Source organism: Xenopus laevis, chromosome 2L (genome assembly GCF_017654675.1).
Source record: "Xenopus laevis strain J_2021 chromosome 2L, Xenopus_laevis_v10.1, whole genome shotgun sequence".
NCBI classification, from domain to species: Eukaryota; Metazoa; Chordata; class Amphibia; order Anura; family Pipidae; genus Xenopus; species Xenopus laevis.
The window spans coordinates 148,922,873-148,940,981 of NC_054373.1; the positions used below are offsets into that span (position 1 = coordinate 148,922,873).

Consider the following 18,109-nt stretch of genomic DNA (forward strand, 5'->3'; position numbering starts at 1 on the left):
TTATAAAAGACAGAATTCCTTGTTAACAGGTTAAATGTACTCAGACCTGGCACAAGTAAAAAAGAACAGATAATTTGATGTTTGTTCCTTTGTAAACACCAGATGCTGGAAAGAGCACCCGAACAGTACATACTGTGCTATAATAAAGGCACCGGAGTCTTTCTTATTCATGCTTAGTTTTAAACAGCTAATTACCGGCTGGAATCTGAGAATCCTTTGGCAGCCAAAAAATTGTCAAAGTGATCACTGACATTGGAATATTCATTAATTATCTCTGGTTTTTAAACCGTCATAAAGAAAAGGTACTAAAAATACATTACTAGTTAAGAAGCAAATAATAACCGATGTAATGCACCAGCACAATATATCATAGTATTAACCTTTCCCGAGCCAGTGAGAATCCATATTGCACCAGGAGGAGGAACCCACCATGCATTTCTCCTTACGTCTAGCTTGCCAGCAGAGTAAAATCCCCTTACATATAGAGCATGCTTGACACAAACTTTCAGTCTCTCTTTTGCCTTCATTTTACTAACAAAAGTATTTGTAATTTTTTCAAAACAACACATTTTATTTTCATTCTTTGACTAAATATATTGTACTGTTCTTCAGCTGCAACATACAACAATGATTGTTTCAAAGCAGTTGAGCTGCAAGCACTTCCATTTATGGATATGGGAATGAAAAGTTGTCTCCGGCAATGGATTTGTTTGTATTCTAAGACCCCAGCAGCTGCAGATAAAAGGAATGCAAAGCTATGCAGCAATATTGACATTGTCATCTTTGGCTGCATCGTTTCTGGTTACCTGTATGGTATTGATTAGTAACTAGGCAAATGTCCACTGGCCCCCAAACAAAGGTGCACATTGACCTGGATGATTATTAGGACCATGCAGACTAGGTACTGGAAGGAACACAGTCACAAATAATGGCTGCCAACCCCATTGTGCTTCTCTGCATTTAACAACCCTATACAGGGGGAGAGTAAACCATTATTAATTTGCAACCATGTGGTTTGGGATGAGGCCTTTAATACGGGCACAAATTATAAAACAATCTAGGAGGCTTTATCTTTAACAATAAAGGGAGTTTAAAAACATTTATGAAACATATACAGTAGGTGGAAATTTACTAACCTGCGAAAATTCGCCAGCAACGGCTTCACACCCATCGCTACACTTTGCCAGGTGAAAAATCGCTCAGACAACGCTAATTTACTAAAATGCAAATATGTGTCCAGAGAGCCGGACACTGGCGAATTTTCACTAGCATTACGTCGGCAATCAAAGAGAATATGCGTTAACGTTTAATTATGCCTCATTAGAGGTCTTCGTTCAGGCTAATTTGCATACAGTGGGAAATTATACAGTTTAATGGATGGATATGTTGCAGCAAATAAATTACATTACACAAGTCCAGGGAACCTTAATAAATACATTAGCGTTGCTATAATGCCCTACACATAAGCCCACTGTATAGTTTGTGTTCCATATGTTAGAAAATGTATGGGGAACACAGTTACCCAAAAAACATTTTTAAGGACATTTGCAGGCTATCACTCTGAAAAAAGGAAAAGACGCCAGCGTTTTTTGGGGCTTAGAAAATGTTTGCACTAAAAATTGAGGAAGTCCCCTCACTCCATTGCACTTCGCCTGGTCTGAGCTGACGAAGGCAAGTCTGGGGAAAGAGGTAACATTCAGTAAGATCCGCGTCTCAGTGAATTTGCGGAGTTATGTGCATTCGCCAGCATTAGTCACTTTGCCCTATAGTAAATGTGTAGTGATGGGCGTATTTATTCGCCAGTCGCGAATTTTCGTGATTCGCCGCTGGCGAATAAAAAACAGCCGTGAAAATTCGCTGGCAAAAATTCGCCGGCATAAAAAAAACGCCCGCCGGTTTGCGAAGCGAAACGGCGCAAATTCGCCCATCACTATGAATGTGCCTAAAATCTATAGTAAATAGGCTAAAATCTAATCTACTCTTCTTTTTCTGTTATGGAATCAAAGCGTGATCACTGAGAACATGGCCAACAGTATAAAAGTTTATGTTATATCACAAAAAAAAAAGGGTTATATTCTTTAAAAATTTAACTAGTCTTAATTATCTTCAATAAATGTTGAATAACAAAAAAATTGTGTGCTCTGCTAAGGTAGGTAAATTGAACCAATGTTGATAAATACAAGGTTATGCACTTTGGCAAAAATAATATAAATGCAAGTTATACACTAAATGGCAGTGTGTTGGGAGTTTCCTTAAATGAGAAGGATCTAGGGGTTTTTGTAGATAACAAGTTGTCTAATTCTGGGCAGTGTCATTCTGTGGCTACTAAAGCAAATAAAGTTCTGTCTTGCATAAAAAAGGGCATTAACTCAAGGGATGAAAACATAATTATGACTCTTTAAAGGTCCCTGGTGAGGCCTCATCTGGAGTATGTAGTGCAGTTTTGGACTCCAGTCCTTAAGAGGGATATAAATGAGCTGGAGAGGGTGCAGAGATGTGCAACTAAATTGGTTAGAGGGATGGAAGACTTAAATTTATGAGGGGAGACTGTCAAGGTTGGGGTTGTTTTCTCTGGAAAAAAGGCGATTGCGAGGGGACATGATTACACTTTACAAGTACATTAGAGGACATAGACAAATAGCAGGGGACCTTTTTACCCATAAAGTGGATCACTGTACCAGAGGCCATCCCTTCAGACTAGAAGAAAAGAACTTTCATTTGAAGCAACGTAGGGGGTTCTTCACAGTCAGGACAGTGAGGTTGTGGAATGCACTGCCGGGTGATGTTGTGATGGCTGATTCAGTTAATGCCTTTAAGAATGGCTTGGATGATTTTTTGGACAGACATAATATCAAAGGCTATTGTGATACTAAACTCTATAGTTAGTATAGGTATGGGTATATAGAATTTAATTAAAAGTAGAGAGGGGTGTGTGTATGGATGCTGGGTTTTCATTTGGAGGGGTTGAACTTGATGGACTTTGTCTTTTTTCAACCCAATTTAACTATGTAACTATGTAAACTGGACTACTGAGAAGAATCCTGTCTCTCTGTAAAATGCAATTTACCAATAAATATAAATTGACATAAACATTCAGTTCATATAAAGTATTTTCATTTTAAGATTTGATATTTTTACCCAATATTGTGTGTGTAAATAAAGCTGAAATGGATCTCTAACTTATCGTGACTTCATCCCTTTGTGTTACGCCATCCTTGGGTGGCTACCTCTTAACTTCAGAGGGTTTCCTTGTCTCCATGGTTACTGAGCCCAGAAATAAGGAAGGGATGCTGTCACAGCATGTCTACTGTTCTGTAACCATAGAAACCCACAAGAATCGAAGCGCAAGAGGAAGGAAGGGATGCGGATGAGTGGCAGTCAAAACAGGAGGTTTTGGTTCAAGAGGTGTAATGTGTAGTGCATAGCCTTTTTAATCTATTCTTCCTCTTTAGAAGTCTTGTAAATATAAGCCATTGTCCTGTAAAATCCATTGCATCCTGCAGCGTTGGTGTTAAGGTTAATAGCTCAATGCAATGAAATATCCTTTCTGGACTGTCTCCAGTGTATTTTATCGATTCAAATTTGGGGAGATTTTAAAACAAATCAATAAAGCTTATATATGCATACCTCCCAAATGTCCCGTTTTCTGCAGGACAGTCTGGATTTTGACAACTCAGCCTGCAGTCCCAGCTTTTTATTAAAAAGTCCATAGTTTCTCTTTCATATCCTACACTGACACCAGAAAAAGTTAATTTAAAAAAATAGGCTTTTTGGCAGAGAGCCCAGAACACTTAACAGCTGCACTTGGATACATTTGTCTCTTGGGAGAACTGAGACTAGCAGTGTAAAGGGCAATTAACCTTCATTAGAAAAACTGTAATAACACATAAAACATGGCCCTAAAACTACAAAAAATGTGTTGACTTTCATAATTTTGTAAAATGGACATGATAATTAGGGGCTGTGGCCATAAAATGGGAGTGGTAAAAAAATGTAGCATGCTAAGCATGGCACTTTTTTTTGTCCTCCTTTATATTTTTCAAATATTGAGAGGCATGTATATGGAACACATTTTTGTTCTATATACTGTATACAATACTATTCTAATTTTGATGTTAATTCTACCTGCACCCTGAAACACCATGAAACTTGAGTCTTTAGTCAAGAGGGTTGCAATACAGGCATCCCTACAATATTGCATGACCATAAAGAGCCCTTTGGGGCATATGCATGCCCCAGTGGACTCTTTATGGTCATGCAATATTGTACAATTATTATTATGTATTTTTAGAGTGTCAACATATTCCACAATGCTGTAAAATAAGTGTGTTTATACAAAGAACAGAATTACAAACATAGTGAGCAGTTACCAATACAAAAGGTGAAGAGGGTCCTTTCTAAAAAGGCTTACAATCTATGAAATTATTCTTTCTTATAACATATATAGTCTTCTTGTTATACTGTATTTGATAAGCTTTAGGGAATTTGATATTTTGTTAGGTTTGGTATATCCTGCACACTTCAACTGGTATGGTTACATGGGGTAAAATGACTCAATAGGCCAGTATTTAACCACATTACAAGCCAGAAGCAGGCATCTGGCACAGGATGCAGCCAAAGAAAAAGAAACGTGGTGATGTAATAAAAGGCTCTAAGTTTGCCCAGGAGCAGTAACCCATAGCAACCAATCAGCAGGTAGCATTAACTGACTACCTGTTTAAAAGCAAACATCATATTGCTATGGTTGCTATTGGTTACTTCTCCCTGGCAAACTTAGGGGGATATTTACTAAATTCTGAATGCAAAAAATCACACAAAATGTGTGGTTTTTTTTTGTTTTTTTTTATAAAATCTGACTGCAATTTATTTATTAAACCCCGAGGATGTAAAAGTCCAAATCTAAAAATCCGGCATCTCAGACCTGTTGAGCTTGCATATAAGTCAATGGGAGAAGTCCCAATGTTTTTTTGATGTGCGCTGGGTTTCTTGCAATACCCAGAAGTTTTTAGATTTTTCAGGTCAAAATTCCCAAACAATTTGGAAAATCGGGAAAATCAGATGGGAAAAAAAATGTGAAAATCTGATTTTTTCCCGCAAAGCAAATTTTCAGGAAAATTTAATAATAAATAAGCGTAAAAAACCCGAGCAGATTTGATCGAAGTTTGTAACAGAAAATATTGAGATAGATTCGGACTATGATAAATAACCCCCTTAGTGTCTTTTATTACATATGGGGCAATTAGAGTTATCTCTCTCTCTCTCCTGCAGAACAGACATAATGGGGTATATTTATCAAAGTTTGAAGTTAGAGATAATCACAGTCCACTAGAGTTAAATATAGCCTCTCTCCATTCATTTCTATTGGATTTTTAAAGGTATATTTATCAAAGGGTGAAAGTGAAAGTCCACCCTTTTATAAATACGCCTTTTAAGGGTCTGGTTACAGGGGCAGATTCAGGGAGATTAGTCGCCATGCGACAAATTTCTTCTTCACCGCGACTAATCTCCCCGATCTGCCTTCCCCTGCCTTATAATGAAAATCGCCTGGGGGCAGACACTGGGAGCAATTCGCTTTACAGAGTCGCCCGAAGTTTCCTCATGAGGCAATTACAGGCGACTTTGGAAAACGAAGTGCTTCCCCAAGCAATTTTCATTCTAGCTGGCAGAAGGCAGGGGAATGCAGATCGGGGAGATTAGTCGCCGCGAAGTAGAGGAGATTAGTCGCCTGGCGACTAATCTCTCCGAATCTGCCCCTGTGGCCAAACCCTAAAATCCCATAGAAATGAATGGATAGAGGCGGTATTTTACTCTAGCAGACTGTGGTGATCTGTAACTTAACTATTTGATAAATATACCCCATTGAATGCATGAGAGATGCAAACTGTAGTCCGGCAGTCAAACAAGGTGTAGAATAGGAAAAAGACTAAACTGAACAACTTGTAGTTATGAATCTGGTGTGTACTTGGATAGAATCTAATTTTCAACGTTTTATTATTTTGCCTTTTCTTCTGCAAGTTTTAATAAATCATGCTATGCAGACGCTACTAAAAAGCTGCAATATAGAATATAGAATCAGTTGAAAACAGCAAATTTCAAAGGATAAACCTCACTGTCTATAAGTAATATGCCCACCAACCAAAAAGTCTTAAGTCCTACCCAGATAGTCATAAAGGGGTAGAGTATAAAAGACTGTGAGCCAATCATTTGAAGAATACAGGCAAAGTGTTAAAACACCCTCAATCAAAATAGCTCACCATAGTCGAAGAGTCGTCTGGGTACCCAAAATCCAAAACCCTTAGCTTGTGGGAGTAAATCACATCAAGCCTAATAAGGTTTCACACACTCCAGACGAAAACTAGATGTCTATTAAAACGTGATTTTATCCATTTAAAACAAAGGCCGGTTTAAAACATCTGGTTTTTGTCTGGAGTAGTGATGGGCGAATTTGCGCCGTTTCGCTTCGCCGAAAAATTTGCGAATTCGCGCGAAATTCGCGAAACGGCGAAAAATTCGCGAAACGGCGCCGGCGTCTCGTTTTTGACGCCGGCGCCCGTTTTTGACGCCGGCGCCCGTTTTTCCGGCGCCCGTTTTTTCCGCGAATTTATTCGCTGGCGGCGAATCGCGCAAATTCGCCGCGAATTCGCGCCTGGCGAATAAATTCGCCCATCACTAGTCTGGAGTGTGTAAAATTGTGTTAGGATTAAGAGAGTAAGAGAACTCGACTGTGAAAACTGCTCCCCCACAGACCAAGTGTTAACCGTTACCAAAAGGGAAGATCATACCCATAACCCTAAACATTATACAACATACACATTATCCCCTGAGACCAAATACTTGAGCGTAAAGGGATGCAAGAGTGTGCACCTTAGTGCTGTAGAAATTGTACCAATATAGTGCTGACTAATGTAGGCAGCACTTTATTGTGGGGGAAGAGGAAGCAGAGAGCACATAAAACATAAAGCTGAAGGCAAAACAATGGCCAATCATGACATTTTTTGCACTTCTCACACTGCAATTTTTAACATAAATAGCACATATTGTACAGTCTGCAACTAGGCTCAAGCCCAGGTCCTTGTGCACAGGGTTTCTAAGACCTTATTATTAAGCTGCAGAGGCTGGCTACAAAAATCACTGTCTATGGTCCTGATCCTGAAACTCATTTGACAAACTCAACTACATGCAGGTACATCTAATTGCCTGTGTCTACTCTCTAAACCTTCTTTTAAGAACCCAATACCTGTACTGTGCCCTTGCACATAATAGCTGTAGTGTTATTAGCTTCTAGTTATCTGACTATTGGTATTCTGGTTCTGACTACCATCCGTATTTAGTCTGATGAATGAGTGCCTTAAACAATGCCTGACATTTCTTTACTGCAATTACTAATCTTCACCCAGCCTGCCTGACTTCCAGTTCTCTTATCCTCATCGATCCTATGTATGCACTCCTACCCTGCCCTGTGGCCATTAAAGGAACAGTGTGAGCATAAAAACTGGGTAAATAGGCTGTGCAAAATAAAAAATATTTCTAATCTAGTTAGTTAGGCAAAAATGTAATCTATAAAGACTGGAGTGATCAGATGTCTAACATAACAGAATACAACTTCCTGCTTTTTAACTCTCTGGGGAAGATTTCCTAAAGGGCGAAGTGACTAATACTAGTGGAAATTCGCCAGTGTGATCTCATTTAGGCATTTACCTATTTCCTAACGGGCGCAGGCGTCACTTTAGGAAGGAAATAGACACTAGGGTTGCTTCGCACTCTAACGCCAGGTGAATTTTTGCTCTGGTGAACGGACGTAACTCAGCAAATTCACTAAGATGCGGATTTTACTGAATGTTTACTGAAGTGCAATGGGGTGCATAGGACTTCCTCAATTTTTAGAGCAACATTTTTCTAAGTCCCGAAAAAAACTCTGGCATCTTTTACTTTTTTCAGAGTGATAGCCTGCAAAGGTCTGTAAAATTTTTTTTAGCAAACTGGGTTCCCCCCTCCATTTTCTAAAATATGAAACATATTGGAACTATAAAGTGGGCTCATGTGTAGGGCATTATAACAACTCTATTTTATTTATTAAGGTTCCCTGGGCTTGTGTAATGTAATGTATTTGCTGCATCATATACGTCCATGTAACTTTATCATTTCCAGCCAAATGCAAATTATACAATGCTAGCGCATCTTCGCTTTGATTGCCGAAGTAACGATAGTGAAAATTCACCAGTTTTCGGCGCCCTGGACGCAACTTCGCACTTAAAGGAAAACTATACCCCCCAAACAATGTAGGTCTCTATAAAAAGATATTGCATTAAACAGCTCATATGTAAAATCCTGCTCCATGTAAATAAACCATTTTCATACTAACATACTTTTCTAGTAGTATGTGCCATTGGGTAATCATAAATAGAAAATTGCCATTTTAAAAAATAAGGGCCGCCCCCTGGGATCGTAGGATTCACTGTACTCACAAACATAACAACAAACCATACTTGTTAGGTCACATGAGCCAATTAACAGACAGAGTTGTGTCTTTTGCTTCCACACTTCTTCCTGTTACAGTTAGAGTTGAAATATTTCTGGTCAGGTGATCTCTGAGACAGCACAGAGACCATCACGAAATGGTGGCTCAAGGGAAGAGATGTTAAAGGGCAATATTTACTTAAATATATATTCCAGTTTTGTAAGATTCTTTAATATGCCACTTAATATGATATAAACTATCTGTTACTTAAGTGTTAATTTTGGGGGTATAGTTTTCCTTTAAGTGAATTAGCATTATCCTAGTGAATTTACGCCTGGCAAAAGAAATTTGCCCCTTTAACTCTGAGTTAGTCAGTGACTTGAAGGGGAGGCACGTGGGATATAACTGTTCAGTGAGTTTGCAATTTATCCTTAGCATGCAGCTCAGATTCAAAAACAGTTATGACCCATATGGCTACTGCCTGGTAACCAAGAGACCTGCAAAACAGGAAGTTGGATTCTGGCTATTATGTTAGACATCCAGTCACTCCAGCCTTTATACATTACATTTTTGGCTAACTAACTATACTAAAAACATTTTTTATTTTGCAAAGCCTATCTATTTACCCACTTTTTTTTTTACACTGAACAGTTCCTTTATAGGGCACCTGTTACATAAAATATTTTCCCCCCACCAAAGGTGCGGGCTAATAGCAGCTGCACTCCGGTTGGGGGTAACTAGATTTTCTTTAAAAATTGCCCTCCCCCAGTGCTAGTACACCCACACCAGGAGGGAGCTCCCAGTTTGAGAAACCATGTTGGGGCACAAATGTTTTTTGTTATTTCTTGAGCAAGCAGGGAAATTGATGCAACTAGGGGGCAGATTTATCAAGGGTCAAATTTCGAGGGTTAAAAAACCCTCAAATTTGACCCTCAAAGTAAAATCCTTCGAATTCGAATATCGAATTAGAAGGATTTTAGCGCAAAAGCTTTGATCGAATAAAAAACGATTCGAACGATTTTAAGCTATCGATCGAAGGATTTTTATTCGACCCAAAAAAATGTAGAAAAGTGCTGGGGAAGGTCGCCATAGGCTTACATTGGACTTCCGTAGGTTTAAAGTGGCGAAGTATGAAGTTGAAATTTTTTTTAAAGAGACAGTACTTCGATGGTCGAATGGTCGAACGATTTTTACTTCGAATCATTCGAATCATTTGATTCGATCGAATTTGACCAATTCGATGGTCGAAGTACCCAAAAAATTACTTTGAAATTCGAATATTTTTTCATTCGAATTATTCACTCGAGCTAAGTAAATCTGCCCCTAAATGTTGGATCCCTGGGAGGTACATTACTGGAGCACAGAAACCCCCCCCCCCTGCATTGTGTCCAAATTCTTCAGCAAGTGGAGCTAATTACCTCTGCTAGATTCATATTAAAGCATTCCTCCGTGACATAATTCAGAAATGTGTGATTAAGTATAGTTTTGTTAGATGAGTTTATCAAAGAGCATGCAGTATATCTTTCTGCAAGGGCAACCGTCTAGTCTAACTCTGCTGTAAAACATCTCATTGTTTATATCGAGAGCAAAATAAGAATTGATTATGTTAATAAACTAACATGCTTAGCTACAAATTAGGATTAAAATCTACAATACCGTAATGTAGGAATAAATGAATGTGGAACAGCAAGGAATCTATGTGACTGTTGACAGTCTTCAGCACTAACATAAAGGGACAGCTCCGTTTGGAGGAAAATGTGTCACTCTGTTTAACACTGAAGATGCAAAAAAAGCAGAATGTTAAAGACAGATTGTCATGCCAAGATTTAATGTTAACTCTTCTGCAATTAGGTGCTGTTTATATCTCTAATTTTATTCCAATTCTTTAGGTGCAAGTATGCTGTGTCTATTAATGCAAGGAGAAGGCAGCTCTGGCTCAGTTGAGTTTCCTGAAGGGAAGTGAGATAAAGAGGTCAACATCATATGAGAACCTATGGAAAGGGGTGAACCTTACTCTTTCATCTTCATGAACATGCCCTCATCTCAAGGTATATACTTATTGTTTGTATATGGCTCCCTGGGCACTGATACTGATCCTCTCTTTTTCTATAGGCTGGAGGTGCAGCTTTCTGTAGCCTGGTTTCAGAATATGAATATGAAAGTATTATGTTTTTGTTGGGTGATGGAAACTGGAGGAGGTTGGTCCAGGAAAGACATTTCTGGAATGCTCATTTGGGTTGGTGGTGGGGGAAGGAAGGCCGTATGGACAATCAAGGACTTTGCAAACTGGCCTTTGATTTGGTGTGTTTGATGAAAAAGCTGCCAATGGACAGAGGGATGGACTCTGCGGGCTGGAGGGTGTATGGGTGGGTTTATGGGATTTTTGGTTATTTTTGTTTTGTTGTATGATTTGTGAACTGTTTATGAATTGATGATTTAATGTACAGTGATCTTTTAAATAAAAAAAATTTCTATTGATGCAAGGACCCTGGAGCTACCACTGCCTTCAAGCTGTAGCTACTTGGTTCTCCTTGTGTCAATGGGTATACAACACGCAATTCACCAAAACTGTTCAATTGCAAGAAGCAGTTTTAAGAGCTATGCCTTAAACTTTAAGTGAAATTTCATACCTCCAGTCCCAACATTTGAAATAGAAAGAGGAACAAAAATACCTACATGCAAAATAAATGACCGCCTTTTTATAAGCACACCCCACAAAATTTGTCAGGCTATGGCAAATTAGAACACATTTCTGGGGGTTTTAGTGTCAGGTTTTATGTGTTATCATAGTTTTGCTAATGAAGGTGAATAGCCTCTCTGCTTATTTTACATAGTTACAATCGTATATTTGCTTATCTTAAATAGTTACAAATGTATATCAGTATAGGTGCGAAGTATTCTGGGCTCTGTCAAAAAGCCTCTTATTTAATTACATATCAGAAACTTTGTTTCTTTTTCTGGCGTCAGTGCAGGAGAAAAAGAGTATTAGCAACTATTGTATCAATTCTAACAGCTGCCTGTAATGAAACCCAGAGATTCTGCTCAGCAGGGACAAAGATAAGAAATGTATCAACTAAATCAATTTAGAACAGTTTACAGGGTCGGCCCAGAGCCCCCTCCCAGAGCTGCTTTAGAAGGTAAAAATGACACTTTACACTTCAATATTAGAAAAACGGTGACCCGTAGAAAATAGAAAGTAATTGGAAAAAGTCATTATTTCTGGTGAACTATCTGAAAACAACAGCTTTTGTATCAGCTAGTGACACCACTTCAGCTATGTGTGCTACACATCGACACAGAGCTTGGAAGTGGGCCAAAGACCCAAGAGGTACTGGTTTCCTACCCTCATGCCCGTCACTGCTACAGACTCAACCGCCAGACATTATTGTTGGGAAAAACAATGTATTCTTCATGTCCAGCTTAAATGTCAGCGTAAACTTAGGTCACCATACAGAGCAGATTTACCATGACAGAATTTTAGCTAATTAGGTCCCCTGCTTGCCTTGACAAGATTTAATAGCATGTAACCATAGAGAGTTGGGTAGCATTTGTCAGATTACAGTACTCTGTTACTGCAAAAGGTATTAAAAACAGCTATGTCAAAACAACCTTCAAAGCTGAGGAGATGTATCCAAAGTAGAAATAAAACTGTCATTATTTCACCATCTGTCTTACTTGTAATTTTTGGATTATATATATATATATATATATATATATATATATATATATATATATTTTTTTTTTTTTAAAAAAATTTAAATAGTTTTTACATGCTTAATCTCAAGATGTCATTCATAATTCCAAATTTAATAAATCAGATAAACTAGTAGAATAATCCAATTTTGCTGTCATTTTCACCCCCAGTCCCTCTTGACTCATTTAATAAAACAACCTTTACTTTCAGTTGAATAGTGATGGAGGCTCAGGTCAATATGACGATTAATTGACATTTTTTGTGTATATCTGAATAAAACAATTATTGAGGGCCTTAGGGACATATTACCACAATAGTAGTTAGTTGGATAGGAGTGAATGTCATTGAAGATTCTTTTTGCTCTTTGTCAAAGGAGTATTTTAATGGCTGGAAATGCCAACCTCAACCTAAATTAGGCTCAGTGTGACCCTCAAAATTACTCCTGTAAAAGATCCTGCTGTGCACGTCAAACACAAAAGACTATTTGTATTGATTGTTTGTTACAGAGCTTTTTCTTATCAGGGGCTCATTCTTTTGGTGTCATTGAGGAGGAAAATGGTTTTGTAGGAAAATTATATTTCTTCTGTTTTAATTTGGCACAATGGATTCTCAGATTTTTTAAGATTCCCTAGACTCTAGAGCAGTGTTCCCCAACCAGTAGCTCGTGAGCAACATGTTGCTCTTCAACCCCTTGGATGTTGCTCCCAGTGGCCTCAAAGCAGGAGCTTATTTTTGGATTCCAGGTTTGGAGGCAAGTTTTGGTTGCATAAAAACCAGGTGCACTGCCAAACAGAGCCTCAATGTAGGTTGACATTCCACATAGGGGCTACCAAATGGCCAATCACAGCCCTTATTTGGCACCCCAAGAACATTTTTCATGTTAGTGTTGCTCCCCAACTCCTTTTACTTCTGAATGTTGCTTACGGGTTCTAAAGTTGGGGATCCCTGCTCTAGAGCATGACACCACAGTTAAACTTTTTTGCTTCATAGAAACCTTGGGACTCCAGAATGTAAAATCCCAGCAACTACCACAGGAAGCAGAAACTTATTGATTATTGTGAAATTTGCAGGACAAGAGCCACATTTGTGTGGCCATAGCCTTAGCTAAAAAACATTTGTGTCCGGAGTACTTTTCTAGTGAGCATTGTGCCATCATCTTTCCGAAGCATCCCTTTTGTTGTTCCTGGGCTGTGCAAATGCACAGTAAAGTAAAGATCAACACATGGAAGATCTGCAGCGAACATAAGTTTGCGGCCGAAAATGTGGCCTTGGCCTTTTGGGAGTCCTCGGGGTTATGTCACTGCATATGCAGTATATGTTATTTTAACATAAATAAAAGCTCACTGCACATGTGCAACTTAAACTCAACCAGGGAAATTGACACCTTTTCTGGAGAAAAATACAGACCTTCCAATATTTGTCTCTTTCCTCCCTCTTAAAGGGGATGCTCACCTTCCAAACACTTTTTAAGTTCAGTTGTTTTCAGATTGTTCCCCAGAAATAAAGTCTTTTTTAATTACTTCGCATTTTTTATTTTTTACCCTTTTTCCAAAATCAAAGTTTAAAGTTGAATGTTAGTGTCTCTGGTGTTTGAGTCTGGCAGCTCAGTAATTCAGGAGCAGACTCTAAACTGCAACATTGAGTTGATACATTTCTCAGCAGCATCTCTGGAGTATTAGCAACTATTGTATCAATTCTAACAGCTGCCTTTAATAAAACTCAGGGATTCTGTTCAGCAGGGACAAAGAAAGAGATGTATCAACTAAATGTATCAATTTAAAACAATTTAGAGAGTCAGCGACCCCCTCCTCCACAGCAGCTTTAGAAAGGTGAAAAATTAGACTTCAATATTAAAAAAAAATGGTCACACATAGAAAATAGAAAGTAATTGGAAAAAGTGTTTATTTCTGGTGAACTATCTGAAATTAACTGGAAAAATTGTTGGAAGGTGAACAACCCCTTCAATAACATTGCCATCAAACATAATTTTAACCAGCCAGGCAAGGGGGAACCACAATCAAATGAGAATGGGTTAAAGCACAGTATAAATAAACAAAAACACAATACAGGAATCATCTGTTGCTTCTCAGCCTCAACAGCGGGCAGTGAGCATGATCAGATGAGCTGGCCATAGCACAGCAGGGAAACTCTACCCTGTGTACTTCCCTGTGATGACCTCCAATCCCAATTCAATTTGACAAAGTGCCAGTTATTATACACACAGCTACAGTCAGTCAATATCTAATCTAGACTGCTCTGGCCCATGGGAAGATCACAATTGGAGGGGAAAGCATGCATTAGCTACATTGTGGCCACTTCCACCACTTAGATTGGATAACGGAAGATAAATGCATGACAAAACCAGTGTTCTAAATAACCGAAGCCTTGTTAAATTGTCAGCAGAAGCGTTGCACTGCTCACTTGGAGGAGCCCGTGCTGCTTTAATTAATTAACTTTTTGATTGCCTTGATTTTTAATGTTCAGTGAGGGAATGTTGTTCTCTGGCTTTATAAAAGCACATTTTAGTTCCAGCTGACATTATACAATAGAGTTTGCCATTTCAACAACAGCACAAAACGAACCCAACGGAGACAGCGAGTGGGTGGTTTTTTTTTTCAAAAGATCTAGAAAATTATTGTGCAAGTCCCACAAATGTGTGTGCCTGCTAAAAGCATTGGGAACAGGTTCTTTGTACTGTACTTTTAACCGTTTAACCCTAGACATCTAAATTCTCATCTGGATGAAATCATGTAGACACAATTTTTGTATCATATTAAGTAGGAAAGGGATTAAAGGTTTTTTTTCCACTGATTTTAAAAGATGCTAAAGCAGTATAACATTTTAATTACTGTGAATTATTAGCATATCTAAACAGGGAAGCTTTTATGGAATATTCTACCACAGAAGGAAAGAAACAGTGTCCTGGTTTGGCATATTGATCTGTTTATTTAGACTTAAAGGACACCTATCATGCTGACATTTTTTATGGTTTTATGAAGAACCCCCCCCCCCCCTTATGAGCACTCATACCTGAAGCTTTCGGAATGTACAGCCATGTTGCGACCATGCATTATGAGGTAGTGTCCATACATGACATGCAGTACCGGAAGCTCCAACCAAATGCAGGTGCAAGGGAAGGGTTGTCACAAAATGCTATTGTTTCCACCAACCAGAATGCAGGTTCAATTAATTGCTATTGAAAGCAGTGTTTGTTTGTTTTCTGTTGCTTGGGTCTAATGTAAAGTCATGTGACTTGTGCCTGCCCTTTAGGATGGAATTACTTTCTGACAGGCTGTTATTTCTCCTACTTAATGTAACTGAATCAGTCTCAGTGGGACTTGGCTTTTACTATTTAGTGCTGTTCTTAGATCTTCCAGGGAGCTGTTATCTTGGTTTAGGGAGCTGCTATCTGGTTACCTTCCCATTGTTCTTTTGTTAGGCTGCTGGGGGGGAGGGGTGATATCACTCCAACTTTCAGTACAGCAGTAAATAGTGATTGAAGTTTATCAGTTACATGACTGGAGGCAGCTGGGAAATTGACAATATGTGTAGCCCCATGTCAGATTTCAAAATTGAATATAACAAAATCTGTTTGCTATTTTGAAAAATGGATTTCCGTGCAGAATTCTGCTGGAGAAGCACTATTAACTGATGCATTTTGAAAAAACATGGTTTCCCATGGGAGATGTCCCTATCTCAAATGAAAGATTGCGTGGTCTGCACTGGGTTTAGCCCAATAAATTCGGGATTTTCAGGAAAAAAGTCAGGAAAAAATCGTTCGGTTTGGGTTTTTACTTGCTTTTATTGGGGTTTTTACCAATTCGATTTACTAGATTTATATTATTCATAAATAAGACAAAATTGGGTATGGGAGTTTGGCCAAGCTTTTTTATTTAAATTATGAGATAAATTCAGATTTTAGTAAATAACCCACTGTATATACTGTATATATACTGTATATTACTGTATGAATTTTCCTTTACATTTTATGATAGCAGAACACATAACTGACATGCCGTTCTGCTTTGCTGGCGTTAAATCACCCCCAGAATTATATATGTTACTAGTATAACATATTAAATTGTCCAAATTTGTAAGCTCTAGAACAAAGAGGTATATTTCTGCACAGCAAAAAACCATAAAGTGCTGCATATCTCTACAGCACCAACGCAAGGACTCTATATGCCTGAAATATCCACAAACAAAAGTGATGCATTGCTCTAAAGGCAGAGGCTGACTCAGCTGGAAATCTGTATGCAAATTTGCACAGCTCTGTACAGGGAGTCTCTATACTGCACAGTCCTTAATGGCAACCACTTTCTGTGCTGGAAATCTGGAGCATATCGCTGCAGGACAGATACTGTAGCTGAAAGGTCCAAGCACAAAGTCATACTGGGAAGGGTTGCATTGTTTTTTTATGGTTATATAGGGGAAAAAAAAGATACATAGTATAGCCATATGGGGATAGTATTAGTTGTTCTAGAAAGCTTCTTACAATCTTATAGAGTTCTATGTAGCAGACATGGCCTAGGCCTTGAAGTGGAAAATATTTAAAGGATGCTTTATAAAACTTTTAATAAACCATAACAAAATGCCTCCACAAATGAAATTGTAAACTTACTTTCAGGTGTTTCAAGGGGTTGATAGGAGCCAGTCACGAAGCGATGCACAAGGGCAGACTTGGCACTTTTCGTACTGCCCAAAACCCCCTACATATCAGAATATAAAATATGTGTTAGATTTCATCGTTTCTAGCTTTATGTTCAGCTCTAGTCATGCCAAACCATAGATAACATCTTATCTCATGAAATCCTAAGGTCCTTGTCCTAGTTATTTATCTTTTCTTCCACAAAAACTCCAAGCGATTTGTAAGCTAGAAAACTTGTCTTTGTAATAAAATTGTGTTCCTCCTTAGGATATAACAGATCTTTGTATTTAATAAATACTTTAATGTAGCAGCTGGCTAATACAAATCCATAATTTATTGTTGTCCCAATATCGAATCCACCACCATTGACAGTATCACTGCCCATTAAAAAAATTCATCCAGAGGTGGAACAAATAAACCATTTTTACAAAGTAATCGATTATGCTGCAGAGATAATTATTTTGTCATTGGACTTACCACTCTGATTTCAGGTACGGTTCGACTTAATGTCCATTCCTGGCTGTTCATCACACATTCTGTAAATAATTAACAATTAAGAGGTCAGAAGAAAAATGAATTGAACTGCAGATAAAAATATCAGAATAGAATACATTTCAGTGATCGCTTCAATATTTTGATAAATCTTTACACCTAATTCTAATGAATGGTGATGTGTTGAAAGAAGATATTTCGGATAGACGAAGCCATTCTAACACAAGCTTACTAACTGTAAAACAAGCCCATTAAACCCTCTGCACTATTACAGGTATGGGATATTTTATCCAAAAACCCGTTATCCAGAAAGCTCCAAATTACAGAAAGGCTATCTCCCATAGACTCCATTTTTATCCAAATTGTTAAAAATTATTTACTTTTCCTTTGTAATAATAAAGCAGTACCTTGTACTTGATCCAAACTTAGATATAATTAATCCTTATTGGAAGCAAAACCAACCTATTGGGTTTATTTAATGTTTACATGATTTTCTAGTAGACTTTAGGTATGAAGATCCAAATTATGGAAAGATTCCGGATAACATTAAACTACAGTGAATGAAGTCCTACATCAAATTCCAAAACACACTCTATTCTTTACAGAGGACAACATCAGGGATAGTGGCTGGTGATTTTAGGGTAAAGCCATGTTAAAATAACGAACAAGCAGCACAACTGGACAAGAAGATAATTCTGAGCTGAATATCAATTAATTAATTGGCATCAATTCTCCCTTAACCTATATAAGTATTCATCTAGATGTTTTTCTTTCTTTTCTCCTCTATGCCATGCTCATTGAACGGCATACTGTTGCA

At 38.1% G+C, this 18,109-nt stretch overlaps 1 protein-coding gene across 4 annotated transcripts in view; it reads right to left on the reverse strand.

The window, feature by feature from the left end:
* LOC108708599 (arf-GAP with GTPase, ANK repeat and PH domain-containing protein 2) overlaps nucleotides 1-18,109 on the reverse strand; it is a 169,967-nt gene that overhangs the window by 27,220 nt on the left and 124,638 nt on the right. For all 4 annotated transcript variants that reach the window (XM_041582549.1, XM_018247481.2, XM_018247480.2 and 1 more), the window contains exons 2-3: nucleotides 17,278-17,336; nucleotides 16,774-16,861 (exon numbers count right to left, since the gene is read on the reverse strand). In XM_041582549.1, coding sequence (XP_041438483.1) covers nucleotides 16,774-16,861; nucleotides 17,278-17,336 — 147 coding nt within the window. The remainder of the gene's footprint in view (nucleotides 1-16,773; nucleotides 16,862-17,277; nucleotides 17,337-18,109) is intronic.